This window comes from Drosophila navojoa, chromosome 4 (assembly GCF_054131105.1).
Source record: "Drosophila navojoa isolate 15081-1374.11 chromosome 4, UAZ_NAV_1.0, whole genome shotgun sequence".
Taxonomy (NCBI): domain Eukaryota; kingdom Metazoa; phylum Arthropoda; class Insecta; order Diptera; family Drosophilidae; genus Drosophila; species Drosophila navojoa.
The window spans coordinates 1343109-1364913 of NC_142892.1; the positions used below are offsets into that span (position 1 = coordinate 1343109).

Below are 21805 nucleotides of genomic sequence, written 5' to 3' on the forward strand. Positions count from 1 at the left end.
TTGGCCCCAGCCACGATGCAAATTAGGCGTTAAGGCTGACAACGTTTTTCCACAGCAATGCAGTTGGCCAGCACCCGACCCACCCCCTCTTCCTTCTCCCTCTGTAGCCACCCACTGTGGCATGCGTTGCAAGTCACGTGCGGCTGCTGGGCGAGCCAACTGGAGCGTCTAATGAAGTGGCCTCTGTGTTCCGGCGCTTGCGGCTGGGCGTGAAAGGTAACTGCCAGCTTCCCCTCACCCCTCTCGGCTAGCCGCATGCCTTTTTTGTTGCACGTGTTGCAGAAATTTCGGTTAACGGTTATTAAATGCAGTTTGACAACAAAAATGTGGCAGCAAAAGTGCAAAGTGCAGACGCAGCGACGCGCTCTCTCTCGCTCTCCTCTCTCTCTCTCTCTCTATCTCTATACCTGTCTAGCCTGGCCTCTCTCACGCTTGCCCGCTCTGCCTCTCTGGGCTCGCCTGCTCCAAAACTGGTTTTGCGCTCAGTTTTTAGACCAGTTTAGACCAAACGCAGGTGCGCTGCGCCCAAGCGCCGATCAGTTCGAGCTGAGACCGCGACGCGATCGCCACGCAGCCGCGCTTCACAAAAAACAAATACAACAGAAATCACAATAAATTAATAAAAAACCGAATAAACTCGCCAAAAAAAAAACAACAAAGTGAGCAGGCAGCAGCAATACGTATATTCAACTATTTTTAGCGCATTACGTGAGTGTCATACGAATTTGGCAGCTGAGCGCAAACGCAAATGTGCTAAATAGTGTACACTGTACTACAGGCCCAGCAAAATCTTTCTAACAAGCGCTGCCCTTTGGCTATGTGTGTGTGTGTGTGTGTGTGTGTGTGTGTAGGCGCATAACTCAGCTTGAGCCAAGCCAAAAAAAACCAAAAAAAAACCTGCTGCTATTATTAGCTTAAGCCAAGATTATGGCCGATTTGGCTTGGCTCTCTTTGTCCATTGTTGGCTGGCTAAAAGTGCCTACGTCTCTCTCTCTCCCTCCCTCTCTCCCTCCCTCTCTCTCTCTCTCTCTCGCTCTCTCTTAATGTTGTGTGAAAATCTGCAACGCCTTTCATTCATGCCAAACGATTATATCACACATGTGCATGTGTGTGTGTGTGTGTGCTTGTATTGGTGTGTTGGCTGACGTTTTGGCCAGAACCAGTAAAGCATCCACACACACACACACACACATAGACAGACCTACACAACAATTTTTGCATAAATCAAGACGTCATTGATATATTTGCCCATATAGAAATTCAGTTATAGATATAGATGCCCATGTATATGTGTCTGTGTCTCTGTGTGTGTGTGTGTGTGTTTGGCTTGATTGACTGACTAATTGTTATTTAATGCCTAGAACTAACCGTTAAGCATATAAACCTAAATTCTTGGCTACAGTTAGTCGATTCCAAGTGGACTTCACGCCAAGCCAGGGTTTTGGCCAAAGTGTGGAACAGAGCTGGAAAAGCAGTTGGCCAGAAGCCAGAGCTTGGCTGATTTACGTGCTAATAGCTGGCATAAACAACTTCAGTTGAACTGAAGTTATAACAAGATCTTTGTGGAGCATAGAAAATGCCATGAAAAGCGGTGGAAAACTCCGCTGCAAAGAGTCTGGTGAAAATGCATTTTCGTAAACGTTTTACTCTCAGTTAGCGGGCAAGTCAATGCCGCTTGGATAACTGAATGAGAATGAATGGAATAAGCCAGGCATAAAGCCACTATAATATGGCATAGCTATAGATGAACACACACACACACACATACATGTATTGCTATTTATGTATCTATAACTATAAATTTGTTTATTTTTCTGTACAACAGACGCCAGTGAAGTGACAGTGCAATGAAATGTGTGCAACAGCGCTATAAAAACAACAACAACAACAACAACAACAACAGCAACGATATACTAACAACCTGTCGTTGTCGCTGGCAAAGCGTTAACAATAAATAAGCGAAACAATAGCAGCAATAACAACAACAACAACAACAAACAGTTGACTGTACAACAATGAGCAGAGAAGGTAAGCCAGTTTTTTTTATATATATTTTTATTTAAACCCACAATCGTGCATTGGTATACATTTATGCATACAGAACAACAACAACAGCACACACACACATACACATATATGGAAGCACACACACACTTAAGCCATCCACACACGCCTCAAGCATTTGCGTTTTTATTGCCATTAATTTTATATAGCTTTAAATGAAGTGCAAGTGTCAATATGAGTTAAATATATATACATATATATATGTATGTATGTATATATGTATATATGTGTATATATGTCTATAAACTGCGTGTGCACTTTATGAGACTGAAGACAGAGGAAAAGTGAAGACTAAGAATAGAGACTTCTTATAGATATGCATATGCATATGCGTATGCAAAGTATCTATAAGATACATTTAAGCCTATGAGTTCACAAGTTATGCATCTCAAAAGTTATATGAACATCATTGAATTTCAAATATTCTCTAACTGTATGAATGAGATGTTAAAAATAAAAATCAAGTTGAAAATGAGATAGCTGAGTTAAGTTAGTTTGAATGAGACTGTAACTGTTGAGCTTATATCGGATAAAAGCTACATAATGCAGATATAAATGATATCTTTCAGATGCCTTTTAGATACAAATCTAGCAGCTATATATTCTCTATATTCTCTCTAGATCAAAGTTAACTAAATAACAAGTGAATTGGAATCAACTCTTAGCAATAAATGGAGATATTAGGATCAGAGTTAAATTCACATCATATCTCCAGCAATTTTATAGAGACTTCAGCCGAAATATGCTTAGCGATACAGGTGTAACAAGATAAATGAGTGTTGTACACTCACACCTTAATAGGCCTACGAGATCATAATCTTTCACAGTTCGTAATCGTTTAGGCGATCATCTATCAGCCCAGTAGCTGAGTTGCAGCTGTCAGATACACAATATTCATAAAGAGATCTATTAAACACACTCTGCAAGCTATACGTATTCCCAGATAGATAGACCTTCGCTCTCAAACTAGAAGATCTTGGCGTAAACTTTGATATATTTACGATGTGACTTTTGTCTCTGACGTAAACACGCTGGAAAGAAACACAATCTAACTATGTGTTAGACTGTCTCATAAAAACTCACTCTCCATAGAGAAACACAGCCTATAAATCTTCAAGTTTAGGCTAGAAGGTCACGTGCTTGGCTTTTTTCATACATCTGCAAGATAAACGCTCTCTGAGCTAAACACTTCATGGCATAAGGTCATGATGCAGCTGTTTGTTTCCGCAGCTCTTGAACTCTGAACTGCAAAAGTTTACGGCGTGGGTGCCGAAAAAAACGTAAAAATAAATACATATATATATAGTTAACAACAAAAAAGTGAAACTGAAACTGAGACTCAGAAGAAGACTGCGACTGAGGCTGAGACTGAATTCTCGCATTTGAGTTGACCGTGAAAAGTCAAAGACGTAGCCAGAGCCAGAGCTGTTGCCTTTTATGAGCATGATTCAGATTTTTTTTTCCAGTTCAGTCTGTTCTCTCTCCCCCACTCTCCCTCTCTCTCTGTCTCTCTACTCGTTACTCGTTTGCTTATGTCATTCGGCAACGATTTGTCAGCGCAGCGGAAATCCAAGCGGGGCCAAATTAAATCCCCAGTTCAGGAAAATCTTGATTAGTTGGCCAACGCATTTGGCCAATTGCATGGCTCGCTCTGGCCATTTTCATAGCTAGTCCCAGCCATTTGCTTATTGATAATTATCGAAACGCAGCAAATACCATTGCCAAATCAATGCAGACGAGGAAATTAATTGGCCCAGCGCAGCTCGCAATGGACTTATACGAACTCTTAGCCAATCTGGAAAGAGAAACTTGGCTCTTTTTCTGTATAAGACAATTCGATTGTGCCCAAGGAAGTGAGAATGTTGTGTTGATGAACAATTAAATCTATTCAGCGATCGCTCTTTTTGTCAGACTTGACAAAGGCTGGGACTATATTGTGGGTCTATTTCCAGAGAGAGTCTGAAACTCGTTAGCTTCTTTAGCGATTTGCCACACCCCGAAGAATGTTGTAGTCGAGCGACTGACGGAACGACAAAGATGACTCTTTTATGAGTTGACAAGAAACAAGGGATCGAACACATCGTTTAGAGGTCTATTTGTGGAGCTGCCAATCTTCTAAATTGACTGTTATAGATGCAGCTTCTTTTCGATCTGATATACCCCTGAAATAGGCTATCAACAATGGTATCCAGCTCTATAGCTGGGATAGCTAACTACACAGAGCATATATCTTGCCCTTTCATCTGGGGAATCTCTTTAGTTTTAAATACATCGAAATCATGAACCGTAAAAAGTCATGCGACTAATCTATTTATAATAAAACCATAGACGTAACATCCATAAAGCTGCACCAAAAAAATCAAATATATACGAGCTCTTACTCAAGATATTATCATAATCTAGCCTCTCATCTGTAAGACAATAGACGCATTACGGCATCTACATACATTTCGAGAGGTTGTCGTTATTGTGTCTTGTGGTTTGTCGCCTGCTCTCAGACAGTTAGCTTTTCACTTCCCAGACCCGGTCAGACCCACTGTGCATAACAGAGAACTGGATTTAGCTTCTCTTTATTCGCTGCTGTTGTTATTGTTATTTTTTTTTTTTCGGAGTAGTCGCAGCGCAGAAGAAGGGCCGCTGGCTATGTTGATGATAAAAAAAAATGGAAACAGCAAAAAAACAGTCTGCGATGCTTGGCGCACGCCATGCCTCATGCCCCGTTCAGCGTGCCCCCAATTCCAAAGTGCCCAAGCCAATAGCAGACAATAAAACCAAGGAGAAGAGAATAAATATTGATTTGCCTAAAGATACTCTGTAAAGCGCTTCGATAAATTTAGCTCTAGCTGAATCATTCGATATATCTCGAGCGGAAGTTATCGAACGACATTTATCATATAGAATTATGAAGGTAATTTGACTTTTGTTTCACTTAGCGAAGTTCATCTCTAGAAGTTTAGCATACGTTTGCATCATATCCATTCTCCCAGCTGTAATATTTACAGAGTATAACAGCAACTAGAAATTTAAAACCAACGCCAACGGCACAAAACTATTTTATTCCGCTGATGACAATGTTTTGATAGTACATAATAATATTTTTGGCTTTTAGATATATATTATATATACATATATATACTTATCTTTTGGGGTCAAGTCGCGTTGGTAAGTGGACGCAGCGTCAATTAGCGCTAAAGAGCTGCAAATTCGTTTTCGACAGTGTATGCATTGGGTCGTGTATTGCGTTACGTATGTATGTATGTATGTGCATACAATGTTTTTGCGACAATTCAGCATCAGCTACAACAACGGGACAACAACAATTGACAGGGAAAGTTACGCAATAGTGCGGCATGTAGTTGTTGTTGTTGTTGTTGTTGTTGTTGGGGCTATTTAAGACAGGTTTGCAACAGATACTGTTGCAAGCGCACTACGCTGCGTATGCGCATTATCATCAGCCTGACACGAACATCAAACGTTAAAGTTTGCGATTTTTCGTCGTCGTCGCTTCAATGCAAATGCGCAAACATCAAAATAACAAATAGAAACTCGTAAATCAATCAGCGCTAAACGCCATTCAATCGGGCATGCGGAGAAATGTATATATCGATATATATATATACATGCATAATATATAGATATATATAGGCATTAGCTTGAGTAATCAACACTTTGAGCGTTCGTCAACTGCATGGCGAAGCAAGCCATAAAGAGGAGACGAATGAAGCCGATAGAGTAGATTGCCTAACAAACATTAGCTCATGTGAGAATGGGAAAACGATAATTAATCGATAAAAAATAATATATTTTACATAAATCTATCATGATAATGGATTGTAAAGTCGAGTAGTATATGAGCAATGTATTATATATATATGGATATGCATAGGCATAATTATAAAGAGCGATAAATATAATCGATAATTATCAACAAATAATATATTTTATATAAATCTATCATGATAATGGATTGTAAAGTCGAGTAGTATATGAGCAATATATTATATATATATATGGATATGCATAGGCATAGTTATAAAGAACGATAAATATAATCGAATATAATAAATCTGTTGAATAGTTGAGTATTATATGATCAAAATATTATATATATGGATATGCATAGGCATAGTTATGAATATACACCGATGTGCAATAAAGTAGTTAATGTATAGCTGTAAACATAATAAGCTTTGGTTAATTAACTATCGGTATTTATCGATTAGCTACTTGTCAAGTAAATCTCCTCTAACCACAGCCTCAAATATAATTATATTTATAAATTTTCATTTGACATTTGAGCGCTGCTCTCTGACTTGGCCACTTGAAATGCACAGATGCTGCTGATGCCGATGATTTCATCACGCAATTAATATCGCGTGTCATTGAGAAGCAAAGTTACATAAAAACGTTGCATCTGAAATGCCTCAAATCAAATGCCAGCACATGCGACAAATATGGAATATTGATCAACAATGTATGTATGTATGTATGTGAATGCATAGATCTGTACATTACACTAGAGATTATCTGTCCAAATAAATGAATAAACATGTATAGATGGATGAGCGAATAGATAGTTACTTGAATATATGAATAGATGTTTGAATGTATGTAATATTATATTCAGGGAGAGATGTATGGATGGATGATATGTAGCCATGTGTATATATAGGGATGTATGCATATAAGCGTATATATGTATGCACATGGCTCTCTTTAACTCTTATTTAAGATATTTCTGTTTACGTATATGAATTCCCAGCTGATTATTTCTTTTTCATGTTTATAACTTTTTTCTCTGGGCTATTTTTATGATTTTGTCGCTTATAATGAACAAAGACCGGAATCAAATTAATTCACAAGCAATCAAAAAGTTAAGAGAGAGAGAGAGATAGAGAGAGACAATAAAACTATAACAAAACATTTCCGGGTGACGTTGATTGTATACCCTAGCAAAGCGAATGTCAACTGAACTACATACATATATGTATGTACATATGTATGTATGTATCTCTACATATATCAATGGTTAATTCTACTCTTGATACATACACACTTCATGTATATCAACAAGATAATTCCTGGCATGCATTGTCCATTTCGTGACTTCATTATAATGCCATATATTAGCGCTGGCAAATACAAAAATCTCATGACTTTGGCAAATACAAACTTTTTGCGTCTCAATTGGAGTAAACAATGCCAGACATACATAAGTACACACACACACACACATGGATATACTTTGACATGTCTGTCATATAGTTTCTGAATAACTCGCACTCGCAATTCAATGCCCTCTCGAGTGGAGCTCTCGTCTCAGACTCGCGCCTCGCTGGAATTGTGATGTAATTGCGGCAGATGAAACTAGTTTGGAATGGGCTTGCACAACCTGACAACTGGGACTCGACGATCCACACTTGACATTAAGACAACTCCAAATCTACGCCCACAAATCCATAGCTGAAGCGCTCTCAACACATTGCCATCTACAGCTGGCAAATTATACACACCTCCTCTCTGTGTGTGTGTGAATGTGTGAACTGCTGTGTGTGTGTGTGTGTGTGAAATAACAAATATTATACAATAATTACTACAACAATCAGAAATGGCAACACCCTTGCCATAAATCGCCGTCTGATTTAGCCGCCAGCAGACCTTGAAGCTGACCAAAAGTAAATAAGCTCGATTGGCATATACCCTATAATGAATTTTTTGTTTGTGGAGAATGAATGATGCTATAAATGGTATGCATGAGAGTATGTTCATATGTACGGAAGAGTAGGTTTATGTGTATATAGTTCCTATATATATCAAGTAGTATGTATGAACGTATACAAGGGGTGTATATATGGTGCTTACATATAATGCATATGTCGGATATTTCTGCAGATTCGATCATTTTGTGAAGTGCAGCGTGTTCCTGCACTGTTGCCCTTCTTCCTCTTGCTAATCAACTCTCCGATTTTTCACTAGCACGTTCGATTACATCCATCGCAACCAACTGGCAACCTCGTCAGGGCCACACTCGATATTAGTGTTGACTAACATCTTACTCAACCAATATTACCCAATCCTGTGCATGAACCGACATATCGATAAGATATTCGAATAATATTATCATCTCCGATACGTACATACGTCTGTATATTCATTCCACAACCCCGTAATCTATAAATCTATCCATCAGTATGGATATACTGAATAACTCATGGATATGCATGTGTCCTCACTTACATCCATTCATATAACTATTAATATATCCATACCTGCATCCACGCACATGCTTATTCTTCCCCTCTTATATTTATTTATACATTAATCCATCCATATAACCATCAATAATACATACACCCCAAGCATCTATTAATACATACATCACTACATACATGTATCCATCAACACATCTACTTTTGCATACTTCCAGTTATCAATTAATCCTTTCTATCTACGCCTACCTTTGCCTGCCATTTATTTGTTTCCATTCTCATGCAGGCATAGAGAGAGCAATGCCCTTACATCATATACTATCCTATACTCATACACATTTACATATGATGCAACATGCCTCTTCATACATGTCTCATCTATGATGTACTTATATGTATGTATGTGCATTCTCAGTTTATCTATTCAGATCTACTCACACAAACTACTCAAGGCCTTGCTGATGTACCTACATATGTGATGTATTTACGAATGTAACACATAGGTATCTAATGAGATTTACTAAATTAAACGCCAACACATGCCGCAGCCAGAGCGTGCTTAGCTTCGGTTGAAACCGTTTGCAGCGTGGTTATATTAATTAATCGGCATTCGAGCCGGATTAGAATATTCGCGGGCAGCAAGCGGCTATCAATGGGGCAGCAGCAGCAGCAGCAGCAGCTGCAGAGCCGCCGTCAAGCGAGCGTGGGAAACTTTCGCAAATTGGAATTGGCCAAGCCGGCCGGTTGGCTGCTCGGACTGCCTGGCTGGCTGGCTGGCTGGCTGCCAGCATGAGTTTGCATATCTCTCAGGCTCGCGCAGTGGCCTCCAGTTGATTTTTAACTATTTTTTTCCCCCCCTTTGCTGGCATCAAGTGCAAAATGCTGGCCAAAAAAAAAAGAAACAAAAACAATATCAAACTGTCGGCATTGTCAATGTGCCGTTATAGTTTGCAATTAAAATACTTTATTGCATGCAGTCGCACACACACTTGCACACATGCTTTTATGTATCTTATAGATACATGTGTTAGTTAGTCTAAATCAACTGAAAACTCTACTAAATGTTTGCTCTTTGAGCGTCTCCAACTTGCTCACTCGATTCTATTCCTGACTCTTTGTGCGAACAAATAAACTTGCTGCTGGTGAAATCTTTCACTCCAGGGAGCATTCACTGTACAGACGGACGGACGTGCATATAAATGCCAAAAATATTCACATTTGCCTTCGGCTGCAGTCGAACGAGCAATTGAAATGCGATTTCATCGAGCCAACAGACTAAAGAATTCTGTTTCACGTCTTATAGATAAGCCCACACACACACACACACACACACATACGCAGCCTACCTGCACAATTGTTGTAGCAGCACTTGTTCATACCTGAGTTATTCACAGTCGAAAAAAAAAAAAAACAAAAGTTATAACGGTCTTGCCACAAGAACAAACTAAACTCCCCAACTCCTCCTCCTCCTCCCCCATCTCCTCGTTGAGTGCCAGCCACCCACACTTACACACTTTGCCGCCCACACCGCTTGCCACACAAGCAGCAACTGGCCATAAATTCGCCCGAGCTTCCACTGTGAGCAGGTTTACGTGCAGCTACCCCGCCACGCCCCCTCGCCTCTTCCATATTTGTGTAATGCGCTTTGTTTTTGGCTCTGCCGGCTGCCATTTAGACCGTGCGGTGCGTTAGACTGGCTGTTGCACCTGTAAGTGAAGCACTCGAAGAGAGATCTCCTATCAGAGAGTTCTGGCAATTGTAATTGCTGGGCCTGAGCTCGAGAGCCTCAGCCAAATGGAAATTCTTTTTCCATTCCAGTGAACAAGTTGCCCGCTAAGTGATACGAGTGATGGTGAGATCTTATGATTTTCTGAAAGTTCTTATGATTCATGAGCATTATTATCACAGAATTATACCTAACCTTCCCACTTAGAGGTTGATTTAAATAATAATAGATTCCATAATCAATGTTTTCATTCATATAAAATGTAAACAGAGGAACGGAAGGAAGTACAGACAGAGAAGGAGCAGACGGACGTCTGTCTGTCCATGGGACAGGTAGAGGGATAGACGGATCGCCAGACGGACAAAAAAAACAACAGACTGGCGAAGAGACTAAAGGGTAGACGGAAGGATAAACAAATACGGCATATGAAATTACGGGATAATTTAAGGATAGACGGATAGAAAGATGGAAGGACGGAGATGAAGGCAGACTGAAGAAAAGATAGACAGATAGGTGGAAATACCCAGACGGAACGACGCGTGAAAACGAAAAGAATAGACAGAAGGACGGAGCCAAAGACAGACTGCAAGAGAGACGGAAGGATAGGTGAAGACCCAGACGGAAGGACGGGGAAAGGGGTGAAAGTAATACCGAATTATGAAAAAGCAGACGAGCAGACGAACAGAGCAAAGTTGGTTGAACCTTTATATAAGTATATATATTAATATAAGTATAAATACTCGACTGATACAAGCTGAAAACTGAAAAATTCAATAAATTTAAAGTGTACAAGTAATTCAAATTTATGAATGAAATCTCTTTACCTCATCCATTCCTCCATTTCAAGAGTTCTCTTTGATTGAAATAACTAATTTAAAATAACTATAATTATTATCATTATTATTGATATTAGCATTGATATTCTCTTTGTTGAATTGCTCTGCTAGAGTTGTATTCATACGAGTATATGTATCTGCAATCTATGATTATTCATGATTCATTTAATGCAAATTCACCCAAGTTGAGCAAATCTGTAGAGTTGGCCCAACTCATGCTTCCTCTTAGGCTTAATTTAGTTGGGGTCTCGCCTCTTGATTCCACATGCTGCTCTTGCTGTACAATCCATGCCCGTATCGAATGGGCTCTGTTTCTTTGCAACTCAATTTCGGTGCGGCCAATTGTTGTCGGGGCAGTTGCTTGGTCTAGTCAAGGGTCTTAAAGAGCTGGAGAAGTCTTTGATGTTTTTGGCCACAGTCGGCTTACAGTTTTTTGGTCGAATTGAAATTAATGTGGCAAACGTGAGGCGCCCTTTACCCCCCACAGCCCAACAAAAAAAGAAACCTGAAAACCTGACTACATCAGATATGTGTGTACATGTGAGGTGTGCGAGTGTATGTGTGTGTGTGCTTGTAGTACGTTTATCTGCAACAGCTGCGACCGCTGTCAACGGCTTCATTTTGGCCAGTTGCCACAGTTGAGGTAGAACTGCGTCCAAGTAGACAACAAATCCGTTGACTGCCACAAGTTGTTGCCGTTGCGGCAGTGCCATATACTCTACTAAAGGGTATTAGCCGAACTGTTGGACTATGGAATGGAATTGCCTCGGAAATATTCTATTATCACCATGAAATACATAGAGAATAGTAAAAGAGCTTTATAGGTTATAAAGAGAGCTGTTAAATGGTTATATATACCCTACTAATATTATCAAAGAGCACATGTCTCTGACTGTATAGTCTACATATACCATGTACCATGCTCTGGGGATCTATAAAATCCCTCAGTTCCCAGTTCTACTACTACTTTCATTCTACCCTATTTTATATAGCTCCCAGGCAACTCATGATAGAGTATTCTCTAGTCGATTTCCACATGCTCCACACATTTTAATTTCTTCTTTTGCAAAAAAAAAAAAAATACCGAAAAATATATAAGTCAAGGGAAAAGGTAAACCAACCGGGGTAAGGCGCCCGGGGGGTAAGGCAGACGGCGGCTTTTGCTCGTAAAGCCAACTTTCTCTGCACGAGTGTTGAGATTTAATATTGTTTACTTACAACGAGCAACAACCAATAACAACAACAACAACAACAACAAACAAACAACAACAAGCGGCAATTGTAGTTCGCTTTTTGTTTGGTCAATTCTGCTTCTTCTTCTGCTTCTTCTTCTTTCCTTTTTTCGACTAAGCATTGATTTTAATGGCTTACAATCACAAAGAAAAACGCCAAAAATTAATAAAGGAAATACATCAGCATATGTATAGATGTGTGTGTGTGTTTATTTATGTATATTTCTATCTCTCAGATCGCACTTTCATTGCCCTTTGCAGCTCTTATGGCGCACTTGGTGTTTATTAATTTTGTAGCCGTTACCGTTAGCCATTTTTTGTTGTTGCTGTTTTTTTTTCGTCTTTTATTTTTTAGCCATTTCGCTTGCCCAAATAGATTAGCGACAGCCGAGAGAGACGTGAGCTAGCATTTATGGCTAGAAAGTGTTGTATTGCAAATATTGTTGGTGTTTTTTGTTGTTGTTGTTGTTGTTGTTGTTGCTGTTGTTGTTGCTGTTGTCATAATGTTTTGGCAAACTGACCGCCCATTTGAATGCTTGAAAGCCTCATGATGAAGCTCATGACAAGGCTCTGGGACAGTTGGCCAGAGCGAAAATTTCAGCACAGTGGTAACAAATCGTTGGGAATGCTGCATAAAAATAAATAGGAAACAACTGGGAAACTTATGAAATACAAGAGAAAACAATCACGTTGATTCTTCCATTGAGAGTAGTAGAATATATAAAAGAAATAGTAGTATTATATAAAACAGTAGAAGTAAAAGAAGTAATAGTAGTAGTAACTTGTGATAGTCATTGAAATGACAGTAGTAGAAGTGATAGTAGTAGAAAAGTATTTCTATATAAAATAATATATAATTATTTTGAAAAAGCAGCCTATTTGCCAGAATATTAGTAGAAAAGGTAGTCGTAATAGAAATAGTAGTAGAAAAAGTAGTAAGATTACGAATAGAATAATTGAATAAAGATGCAAAAGAATTAGTATTAATCTTAGTAGAAATGGTAGTAGAAGTAGTAGTAGAAATAGTAGTAAAAAACTTGGTAAGATTATGAATAATAAGAGCAGCTGATGCACTAGAACTAGTCGTAGAAAAGGTAATCATAATAGAAATAGTAGTAGAAATAGTAGTGGAAAAAGTAGTAGAAAAAGTAGTAAGATTATGAATAGAATAATTGAATAATGATGCAAAAGGATTAGTATTAATCTTAGTGGTAGTAGTAATAGTAGTAGAAATAGTACTAAAAAACTTAGTAAGATTATGAATAATAATAGCAGCTGATGCACTAGGACTAGTCGTAGAAAATGTAATCATAATAGAAATAGTAGTAGAAGAAGTAGTAGAAAAAGTAGTAGAAAGCGTAGTATTAGAGATATAACTTGACCAACATATTCTATTCTTTATCAAGTATTACATTTTAATACGTGCCACATTTTACGCAAGCGACTTATTAGTCATAGTAATATTAACTATATTTCTAATTAATATCAAGGTTAATTTAGTATACTATATTTCCACTCAATGAGCACAGAGTTTGCACCACAATGCAATGCTCAGAACAATTTTAAACGCTGCTCATTTTTCAAAGCTGTGGCCGCCTTTGCCCCAATATGAATGTTGTGTGTGTGTCTGTGTGTGTGTGTGTGTCTGTGTGTGTGTGCGTACGCTGGGCTATGCGAGTGTTTTTAATAGCTGGCAGGGTTAAAAATTTAATGGAAAAACGTTTTAATAAATCAGTTAAGTGGTCTTGCCGCTTTTTTGCGGCTAATTACACGCATTAGTGTTGGCCAAGCCAATCCAGACCCGACTCGCCTCGACTCCATTCCACTCCCCCTAGACTCTGCCTTCCGCTCCAGCCTTCCACTTCCACGTTCCATGCGCGACAAGCTGCGTGTTGAGCGTCGCCAAACACAATGTACGGGGCTAAGGCTAAGAGCGGGCAGCTGGTAGCTGGATCTATGCCGCGTCTCTGGACTTGGGAGCTGGGCTCGATTGGCAGCGCGTAATTTAGCAATTAAAAGCGATTAACGCGCTACTTAAGCGACGATTTTATACTCTCAGATTGTCGCCGTCCTAATGGCCCACAAGTTGACGTCAAAGATTAGGCCTTGCCCTCGGCCAACTATTCGGACTGCATCACACTCTTTAGCCCTGCCAGGGAAGAGGCATGAAAACTAAATGCATTTAGTGAGCTTTGTTCCCTAATGAACATTTATTGGCCAAAATCTAGTATTTAGTTAACGGATTTTAAACTTTAGGAACTCGAATTCAATTCATTTTAAATTTTTTGGAATTCATTCATAAATTTTCTTAGGCATATTTCATTTATATTTTGTATTATATTTATATTGATTTTATAAATTAATAATTATTTTATTTATATTTATTTCTTCTCTTCTCTTTTATGACATCAACTTGAGTAGTTCTATCTCATTCTTTCTAGTCTGATGTCTCACGCCTCAGTTAAAGCTGCTGTTTCATTCCGTTTGTTTCCATGATCACAATAGAGATATTAATGAAACATAATTCCCTCAGAGAAGCAAAGGAATTTCAATTGAATTTCAATTTAGGCTGTGCCCAGAACTTCAGGCGAGATCAAGATTAATGAAGTTATTATAGGAGCCATTCATAATTATAGAGTGCAATTTGTTGTTGGTTTTGTAATGCAACATTTTCATTCTTTTTGGGTCAACTGCAGTGTTGGGCCTTTTGCATTTTGGCCAAGTTTCGTGTTGGCATGTGAAAGGCGTTTGTCGATCGGAAAGTGGCGCTTGGCGAGTGCCGATCCGCGTGGCTCCAGTTCTGGCCGCAGTGAATGCCTTGCACCAGTTTATGTGGGTTAACTGGGGCGCGCCATCAGGGCGTGGCTGGGCGAGGGGCGTATAACTTTCTAAACAACCTTTTATGACACTTGACCACAAAACTGGACGCATTCTTGTGGCCATGCCAAGCAAGCTCTTCTCACCTCAGACACACACACACACACACACACACACACACACACACATATACACACATATAGATACAGTTGAGACACAGAATGCAAATGGCAAACAAATTAACAATCCGTTTCAACTAGATTTCGTTTCGTTTCGTTTGGCTTTTCGTAACGACTTCCGCCGTTTCTTTTGGCTTTAACCCATTGTTGGCCGGAAGCGCAAGTGCCGTTTCGAGAGAGCGAAAGTTGTGAAATCCATCAGAGCAGGCGGCAAATGTGTAAATCATGTAGTAACTGGCCGAATGCCAATGCCGTTTGTTTCCCTCTCAATATTGTTTTTACGAGCCATAAGCCGCCGAGCAGCATTACCTGGCCAGGTGCAAATGCACATACATATATTGTACACGAATTCCTTCCCGCATGCTTTACTGCTTATTTATGCTGTTTATGCAGCGTTAAAGGTTATAACACATGCCAGGGCTTTATGCGGCGGCGCCAAGGTAAATATGGGAGCAAACACATTTTAATGGCATTCCATTTATATTTACATTGGAGGAGCCAGCGCTCCAAGGCTAACCTAACAAAACACCAAACGTAAAATAAGAAAAATATACCCAGAGCACAGAAAGAGACAGAGAGAGGGAGAGAGAGAGAGAGAGAGAGAGAGGTGAAGCGCATAAACAAATCAAGAAATGCCCGAATGCCACGCATGGGAGTTGGCAAAAAGGCTTTGATGCCCGACAAGTGATAGAAATGGACATGGCTGGAGCTAGTTTCGAGTTCCCCAACATCATGATGATGTTGCGGCACTGGCTCATCATGGAGTTGCCCATGGACCACACACTCACGGCCAACCAAGGGCCGCAGTTCGATTTTTCATTTGACAATGAAGGTGACGCCCACACCATAAATGTCCCAGCCAGCTGTCTCTAGTGCGTGTGTGTGTGCGCGTGTGTGTGTGTGTGTGCACTCCCTAGACACTAAAAATCCCAGCAACGAACTTGAAACTCTTGCCTGGCCTAGAGCCCAGACCAAACCCCCAACTGACAATTGTATCGCGATTCACCGCCAGGCAAAAATCAAAATACACTGCAACAAAAACGAAGGGAGATCGCAGCTTCAGTTCAGTTGATGTAATAAGTGGGCTGGGCAGCAGCCGGCGGAAGATCTGGCCACGGCCCATCAGCTGCAACAACGACACCCCTTAATTGGCCTAATCGCCACAATAACTCAATTTCTTATCAGCAACAACAGCAGCCAAGGTGATAATTATATTCATTTGAAGAAACTAGCAATACTCTAAATGCATAGGTGTATGTGTGTGTGTGTATGTGTATGTGTATGTGTATGTGTATGTGTATGTGTATGTGTATGTGTATGTGTATGTGTATGTGTATGTGTATGTGTATGTGTATGTGTATGTGTATGTGTATGTGTATGTGTATGTGTATGTGTATGTGTATGTGTATGTGTATGTGTATGTGTATGTGTATGTGTATGTGTATGTGTATGTGTATGTGTATGTGTATGTGTATGTGTTTTATCTCTGCTGAAAAGTCGACTTCTCAATGCACTCACGCTAGTGTTTTGAATGTGGAGTGAATGCAGATCTATTCAAAGTGCGAAATATGGAAGATGGAAAATGTATGGAACTATTAATGTAGGAATGCTTAAATGAATGTATGAATGAGTGCTTGAATGTATAACTGAATATATGAATATAAGAATGTATAAATGAATCAATGAAGCAATGAATGACTGAAACAATGAATGGCTGTATGAATGAATGAATGGATGAAAGTATGAATGAATGAATGTATGAATGAATGAAAGTATGAAGGTACGAAATAATAACTGAATGTATGCATAAATGGCTGTATGAATGAATGAATGAATGTATGAATGAATTAATTAATATATTAATGAATATATGTATGAATAAATATATATTATTCAGTTCAATATATGCTTTATTTCCAGATTATTACATGTTGCTTAAAGCTAGCTTTTATTTTTATTTAGACAGCGTTTAGACTTATTTAATGTATAAATATATATTACAGAGATACATAAATGAATGAATTAATATTTGAATGAATGAATATATGAATAATTGAATGTTATAAATGAATGTGTATAAATGTTCGACTGTATGAATGTGTGAGTGTAATATGCAAAGCAGCAAAGACATACGCTTCCTAGCACAACATCTTGGTAAATCCTGCTGCATCCCTTCTATGCAATTCTCATAAACTCATAAATGGCTCACACACTCGAAAGTGTTCATAAAGTATTTAAGCCACATAAACAACATCAGCTCAGCTCAGTTCCAGGTAGGGTATTAACATGTAATAAAGTTTAAGTTGTAGCTTGGCGCAGTGCAGCAGCAGCAGCAGAGAGCAGAGAGCAGACAGCAGAGGGCTGTGGGGGGCGGGCGGTAAATTGCGCTGCCACCGAACACGTGGAGTGCGCCGCTGCCATCTTGGCTCGAGTGTCGTCCAGGTCCTGGCGAAGGCAAATGCCAAGCCAAAGCTACGTGACCAAGTGACAAATTGCTGGCAACTGTAACGACGTCGACTTCAAAATTCGTGTTGCCCTGAACTTGAATGATATTCGTTCGAGTGAGGTGCGGCATGCGTGCATGCCACAGTTCGAACGTCAGGATGTGTTCGACTCACTCACACACACACACACACGCACGCACACACACTCACAGTGCAACGAACTGCATATCGAATGGGATTGTCTACTGGGCGCAGCCAAACGTCTCCAAGCGAGCAATCGCAGCTGTATATAAATATTTATATACATATTATATATATACATACATATATGTATATGTATATGTATGCTACAGTATGTAGCTCTCCTGAAAACGCATTTTGAAGGCAAACCAAACTATAATTTAGTATGGCCAACCAGCTTATACCCTGTAAGCGCATTTTAGTTGCTTTGACTTCATAGACTCAACTTTGGGAATATTCGTGAAAACATATCATATCATCATATCATATATCAATCTAGTAGAGTCGAGATTTCTCTCTCTTGTTTCTGCCATGATTCTAATATTCGAACTGTGATCTCAAGTCTGACAACTCAAATATAGTCTAAGCTCCTCTATATCTGACTATATCAGATATATGTACATATATGACTATATCAGTTGCAATGCCACAAACCAATATGCCACATTTCCTTCAATCCCCACAGGGTACAAAAGTAATCAAAATAAAAGATATACACACACATACATATATATGTACATATATGTATGTATAAAGCTGACATTTAAATCGGGGCGTGTTTTGCTTTATCAAGTAGCTAATTTATTGGCTGACCGATGCGGGACAGCGACTCAAAAGGCTTTTCAATTTCGCAATTCAATAGCTTATCGGAAGAATATTTATATATGTAGAAGATTTAAAGTTCTCCCTCTCTCTCTCTCTCTCCTTTGGTCACTCTGCTGCTGTCAACTTTTAGTAAAGCTGTGCCAAAAGGGAATTTATGAAAATATTCGAGTTAATTACGTTACTTAAAAAGCAAGAGTGAGAGAGAGAGAGAGAGTGTGTGTGCGCGCTTAAACAAAGCACTTCAACATAACCTCACATTTGATAAACTTTTTGCTAATTTGCTGTGCATCAACTCAAAGTTGGCTATCTTCGGTTGGCACAGCTGCTCAAATTGAATACGAATTGTGCACCTAGCGTTTGTTAAATATAGTTTGGCACACACACAAGCACACGCACACACGCACACACGCGCACACATGCTGGCATAAAACGCAGTCATAACTTTTTGCACACTAATTAAAAGTTGAAAACTGACTACTAATTTGCAGCAAGCAGCAAAACGCTAGTTAATTGCAACGAATCTCAACGTCTCTGCTTTTTTGGTATTTCTGATTGTTTTGCAGGCAGTCGCAGCTATCGTGGGACTTTCTAAAGACAACAACGCTCCGCAGCCGAGCAGGCAGACCCACAGACGAGACCAGAGCGGCCAGAGCCAGAGCCAGAGCCAGAGCCAGCAGTGAAGTCGAAGCCAAAGCAGGAGCCGAGCAGCAGACAAAGCGGAGCAGCACACAGATCAAGCGAAATGCACGAGAGACGCGTCAAGAAGTAAGAATATTACATAAATTTCAGAATCCGATGTTTAAATGTCGAGCATTGGAGATTATCCGCTAGAGAGAGATAGCTAGATGAACTAGGAAAGAGATGCGCATAAGTCGTATATTAGGTAATCTCTATATAACAAGGCATATAGAAAATAGAGTTAGATACAGAGTGGGAGAGGGAGTGAGAGAGTTTAAAAGGTAGGGAAAGGGTGGAGGCGGAGAGTGGAAGATAGAAACAGGGCGAATGGGAGAGAGATAGATACAAAGATAAAGATAGGCTCTTAGAGTCAGAGGGACAAAGAGAGAGATAGTGATTGATACGAAGAGAAAGGGAGACAGACAGACACTTATAGACTGATATAGAAGAGAAAAAGAGAGAAAGAGAGAGAGAGGGAGATATAGAGTGAGAAGAGAGCAAAACATATTAACATTAAGATAAGTGCAGACACTTTGAGAAAGACTAGAGACTAAATATATGTATGTGCGTATACCCAAGTATGTAGTTAGATAATATAGACATATGTATATTTCTCCCTAACAAGAGCGTCGAATAAATCCATATACATCCACTTCACAGACTAAAGGGCGGACATTATGTGGCCACACACGGCCGGCTCACGCCCGATCCGCCGTACGTGCACTCGAATCGCGGCTACTCGACGGACGGCGACGACTCGCACTCGCACCGGGCGCACTCGGAGTACACGATCGCGCACGAACGCATCTCGCCGCAGTCGCAGTCGCAGTCGCACTACAACACGTCGCGCAAGGCGCGCAACGGGAATGGACAGCAACACCTGCAGCACAGCTACAGCCACAGTCAGATGGGCCTCTCCAGCTCGCCGGACAACGGTGGCCCGCGACCGCTGAGCGGTCCGCCGCCCACACGCCAGCCGCCGCGCGCGCCCTCGGCGCTGAGCTACGACCAGGCCGGGGATGCGGGCAGCGACATCTATGTGACCAGTGCCGCCTACAAGGCGCCCTCCGAGATCAGGTGAGTGGGCAGGCAGAGCGACTGAGCTTGGAGTTTCTCAACCGATTCCATTTCAGCCGCTACAGCCAGCGTCCCGTCTCCCGCGGAGCTCCGCGCAGCGTCTACTCGGTGGCCAGCACCGCCAAGACGGGCCGCAGCGGGCGCTCGACCACGAAGCGTGGCGCCAAAATCGAGACGATGTCAGCGCCGAATCCCTTCTGCCCGAACGTGAAGGGCGTCTGCTGCCTGATGCTGCTGCTCAACCTGGGGCTCATTCTCGTCACGCTGGGCTTTGTGATTGTGGTGCAGTTCTATGAGCCCGTCTATGTCTGGTGAGCATCTTCATTCCTTAGCTCCGGCAACTGCGAGCCGCGACTCATCAATGGCTGTCTCTGTGTGCTTTACAGGGTATTGGGCATCATATTCCTGATCTTCGGCTTCCTCACGCTGATCGGCTGCATGATCTACTGCGTGTACGTCTGCCGGGATGCGAAGACGCCCTCGCAGGTGCGCAACGAGGATCTCTACTGGACGCGACACTGGCAGAAGAACATTGGGTACACGCCCCAAGAGATTAACTACAAGGCGGACAAATACGATGCCTACTCGGACCGCTATTCGGTTAGCAAGCTGAGCGGCAAGTACTCGGATCGGGAGAGCCAGCGCTACTGAGTGGCCGAAGCCGATGCGGCACGAACTTATCTAACTACACAGCGAGGGTCGACCGATGAGTAGTGGCCGATTGTGGCTGATCGATAACAAGTAATCGATAACGAATACTCATTAGCCAGCGCCCACGCATCATAATCGTTATATTAATATGAGAAAACAGAAGCAACTGGCGCATGTCTATATATACGTACATACATACATACATACATATGTATAACTAGATAATAGTCTTAAACGGTTTATTAACAAGGCCTCAACGTACCTGCTGCAAGCTGCTTGCTAGTTTGTATGTTCTTAATCATAAAGAAACATATGCATAAACACAATTATACATACATACACATATATATGTATATTCATGTGGAAATACAAATAGAACCTTGGAATGCTGCCATATTTGTGAGACAGTTGATGATTAACTTCGTACATATTTTTTTGCTCTTACTCTAACTGAAACCTCTTACGCTAACATGCGCAAAGCACATAATGAGACAACAACAAAAAGAACAAAACAAAAGAGAACAACTTAATAAAGTGCAAAACTGTAACAGAAACTAAACTTCCTTCAGCCTTTGATACCAGATACTATATCGCACATATCCCCAGTCTTCATCATCTCGGGTTTGAGCTTGTCCAGGTTGTTGTGGTCGGGTGTCAGGAAGAAAGGAACGTGCCACCAGAATTGAGAAGCTTGTTTGAAACCAAAAGCCATAATCTCCCATGGCCGTTATAAATGAATTTTCCATTGTCTGAACATCGTGAGAACAAGTTCTTCGCGTATTTTCTGGAAATGCAATTTGGCAATGCGTTTTAAATATCATCGCCAAATGTGAAAAAGCTCTCGGTTAGCGTCGATCGATTCGAAAGATACCTCAACTGACTATATTTGTTGCTATCTTACGTAGGACCGTCTGGCAGCACTGTGTATGTTATGATAAAATTTAGGTGGAGCACACTGTTCCATGGAGGAGCATTCTGTTATTGAGCGATGTTTTAGTCGTAACAGTTTCTGTTAAAGTTAACATGCAGTCTTGGAGGAGCACAGC

At 40.5% G+C, this 21805-nt stretch overlaps 3 protein-coding genes across 3 annotated transcripts in view; all 3 read left to right on the top strand.

The window, feature by feature from the left end:
* The window catches only part of unc-13-4A (BAI1 associated protein 3), a 75090-nt gene extending 73188 nt beyond the window's left edge, over nucleotides 1-1902 (top strand). Inside the window, exon 14 of the mRNA XM_089260380.1 lies at nucleotides 1826-1902. The gene's annotated coding sequence lies outside the window, so the exon portion shown is untranslated. The remainder of the gene's footprint in view (nucleotides 1-1825) is intronic.
* drpr (multiple EGF like domains draper) overlaps nucleotides 1-21805 on the top strand; it is a 100492-nt gene that overhangs the window by 63622 nt on the left and 15065 nt on the right. The gene's annotated exons all lie outside the window — the stretch shown is intronic.
* On the top strand, nucleotides 1826-21318 carry LOC108651765 (uncharacterized). Its single transcript, XM_030386509.2, has 5 exons — nucleotides 1826-2028; nucleotides 18917-19118; nucleotides 19692-20108; nucleotides 20165-20419; nucleotides 20495-21318. The coding sequence occupies exons 2-5, from the start codon at nucleotides 19096-19098 to the stop codon at nucleotides 20757-20759; spliced, it is 960 nt and encodes a 319-aa protein (XP_030242369.1). The 5' UTR covers nucleotides 1826-2028; nucleotides 18917-19095; the 3' UTR covers nucleotides 20760-21318.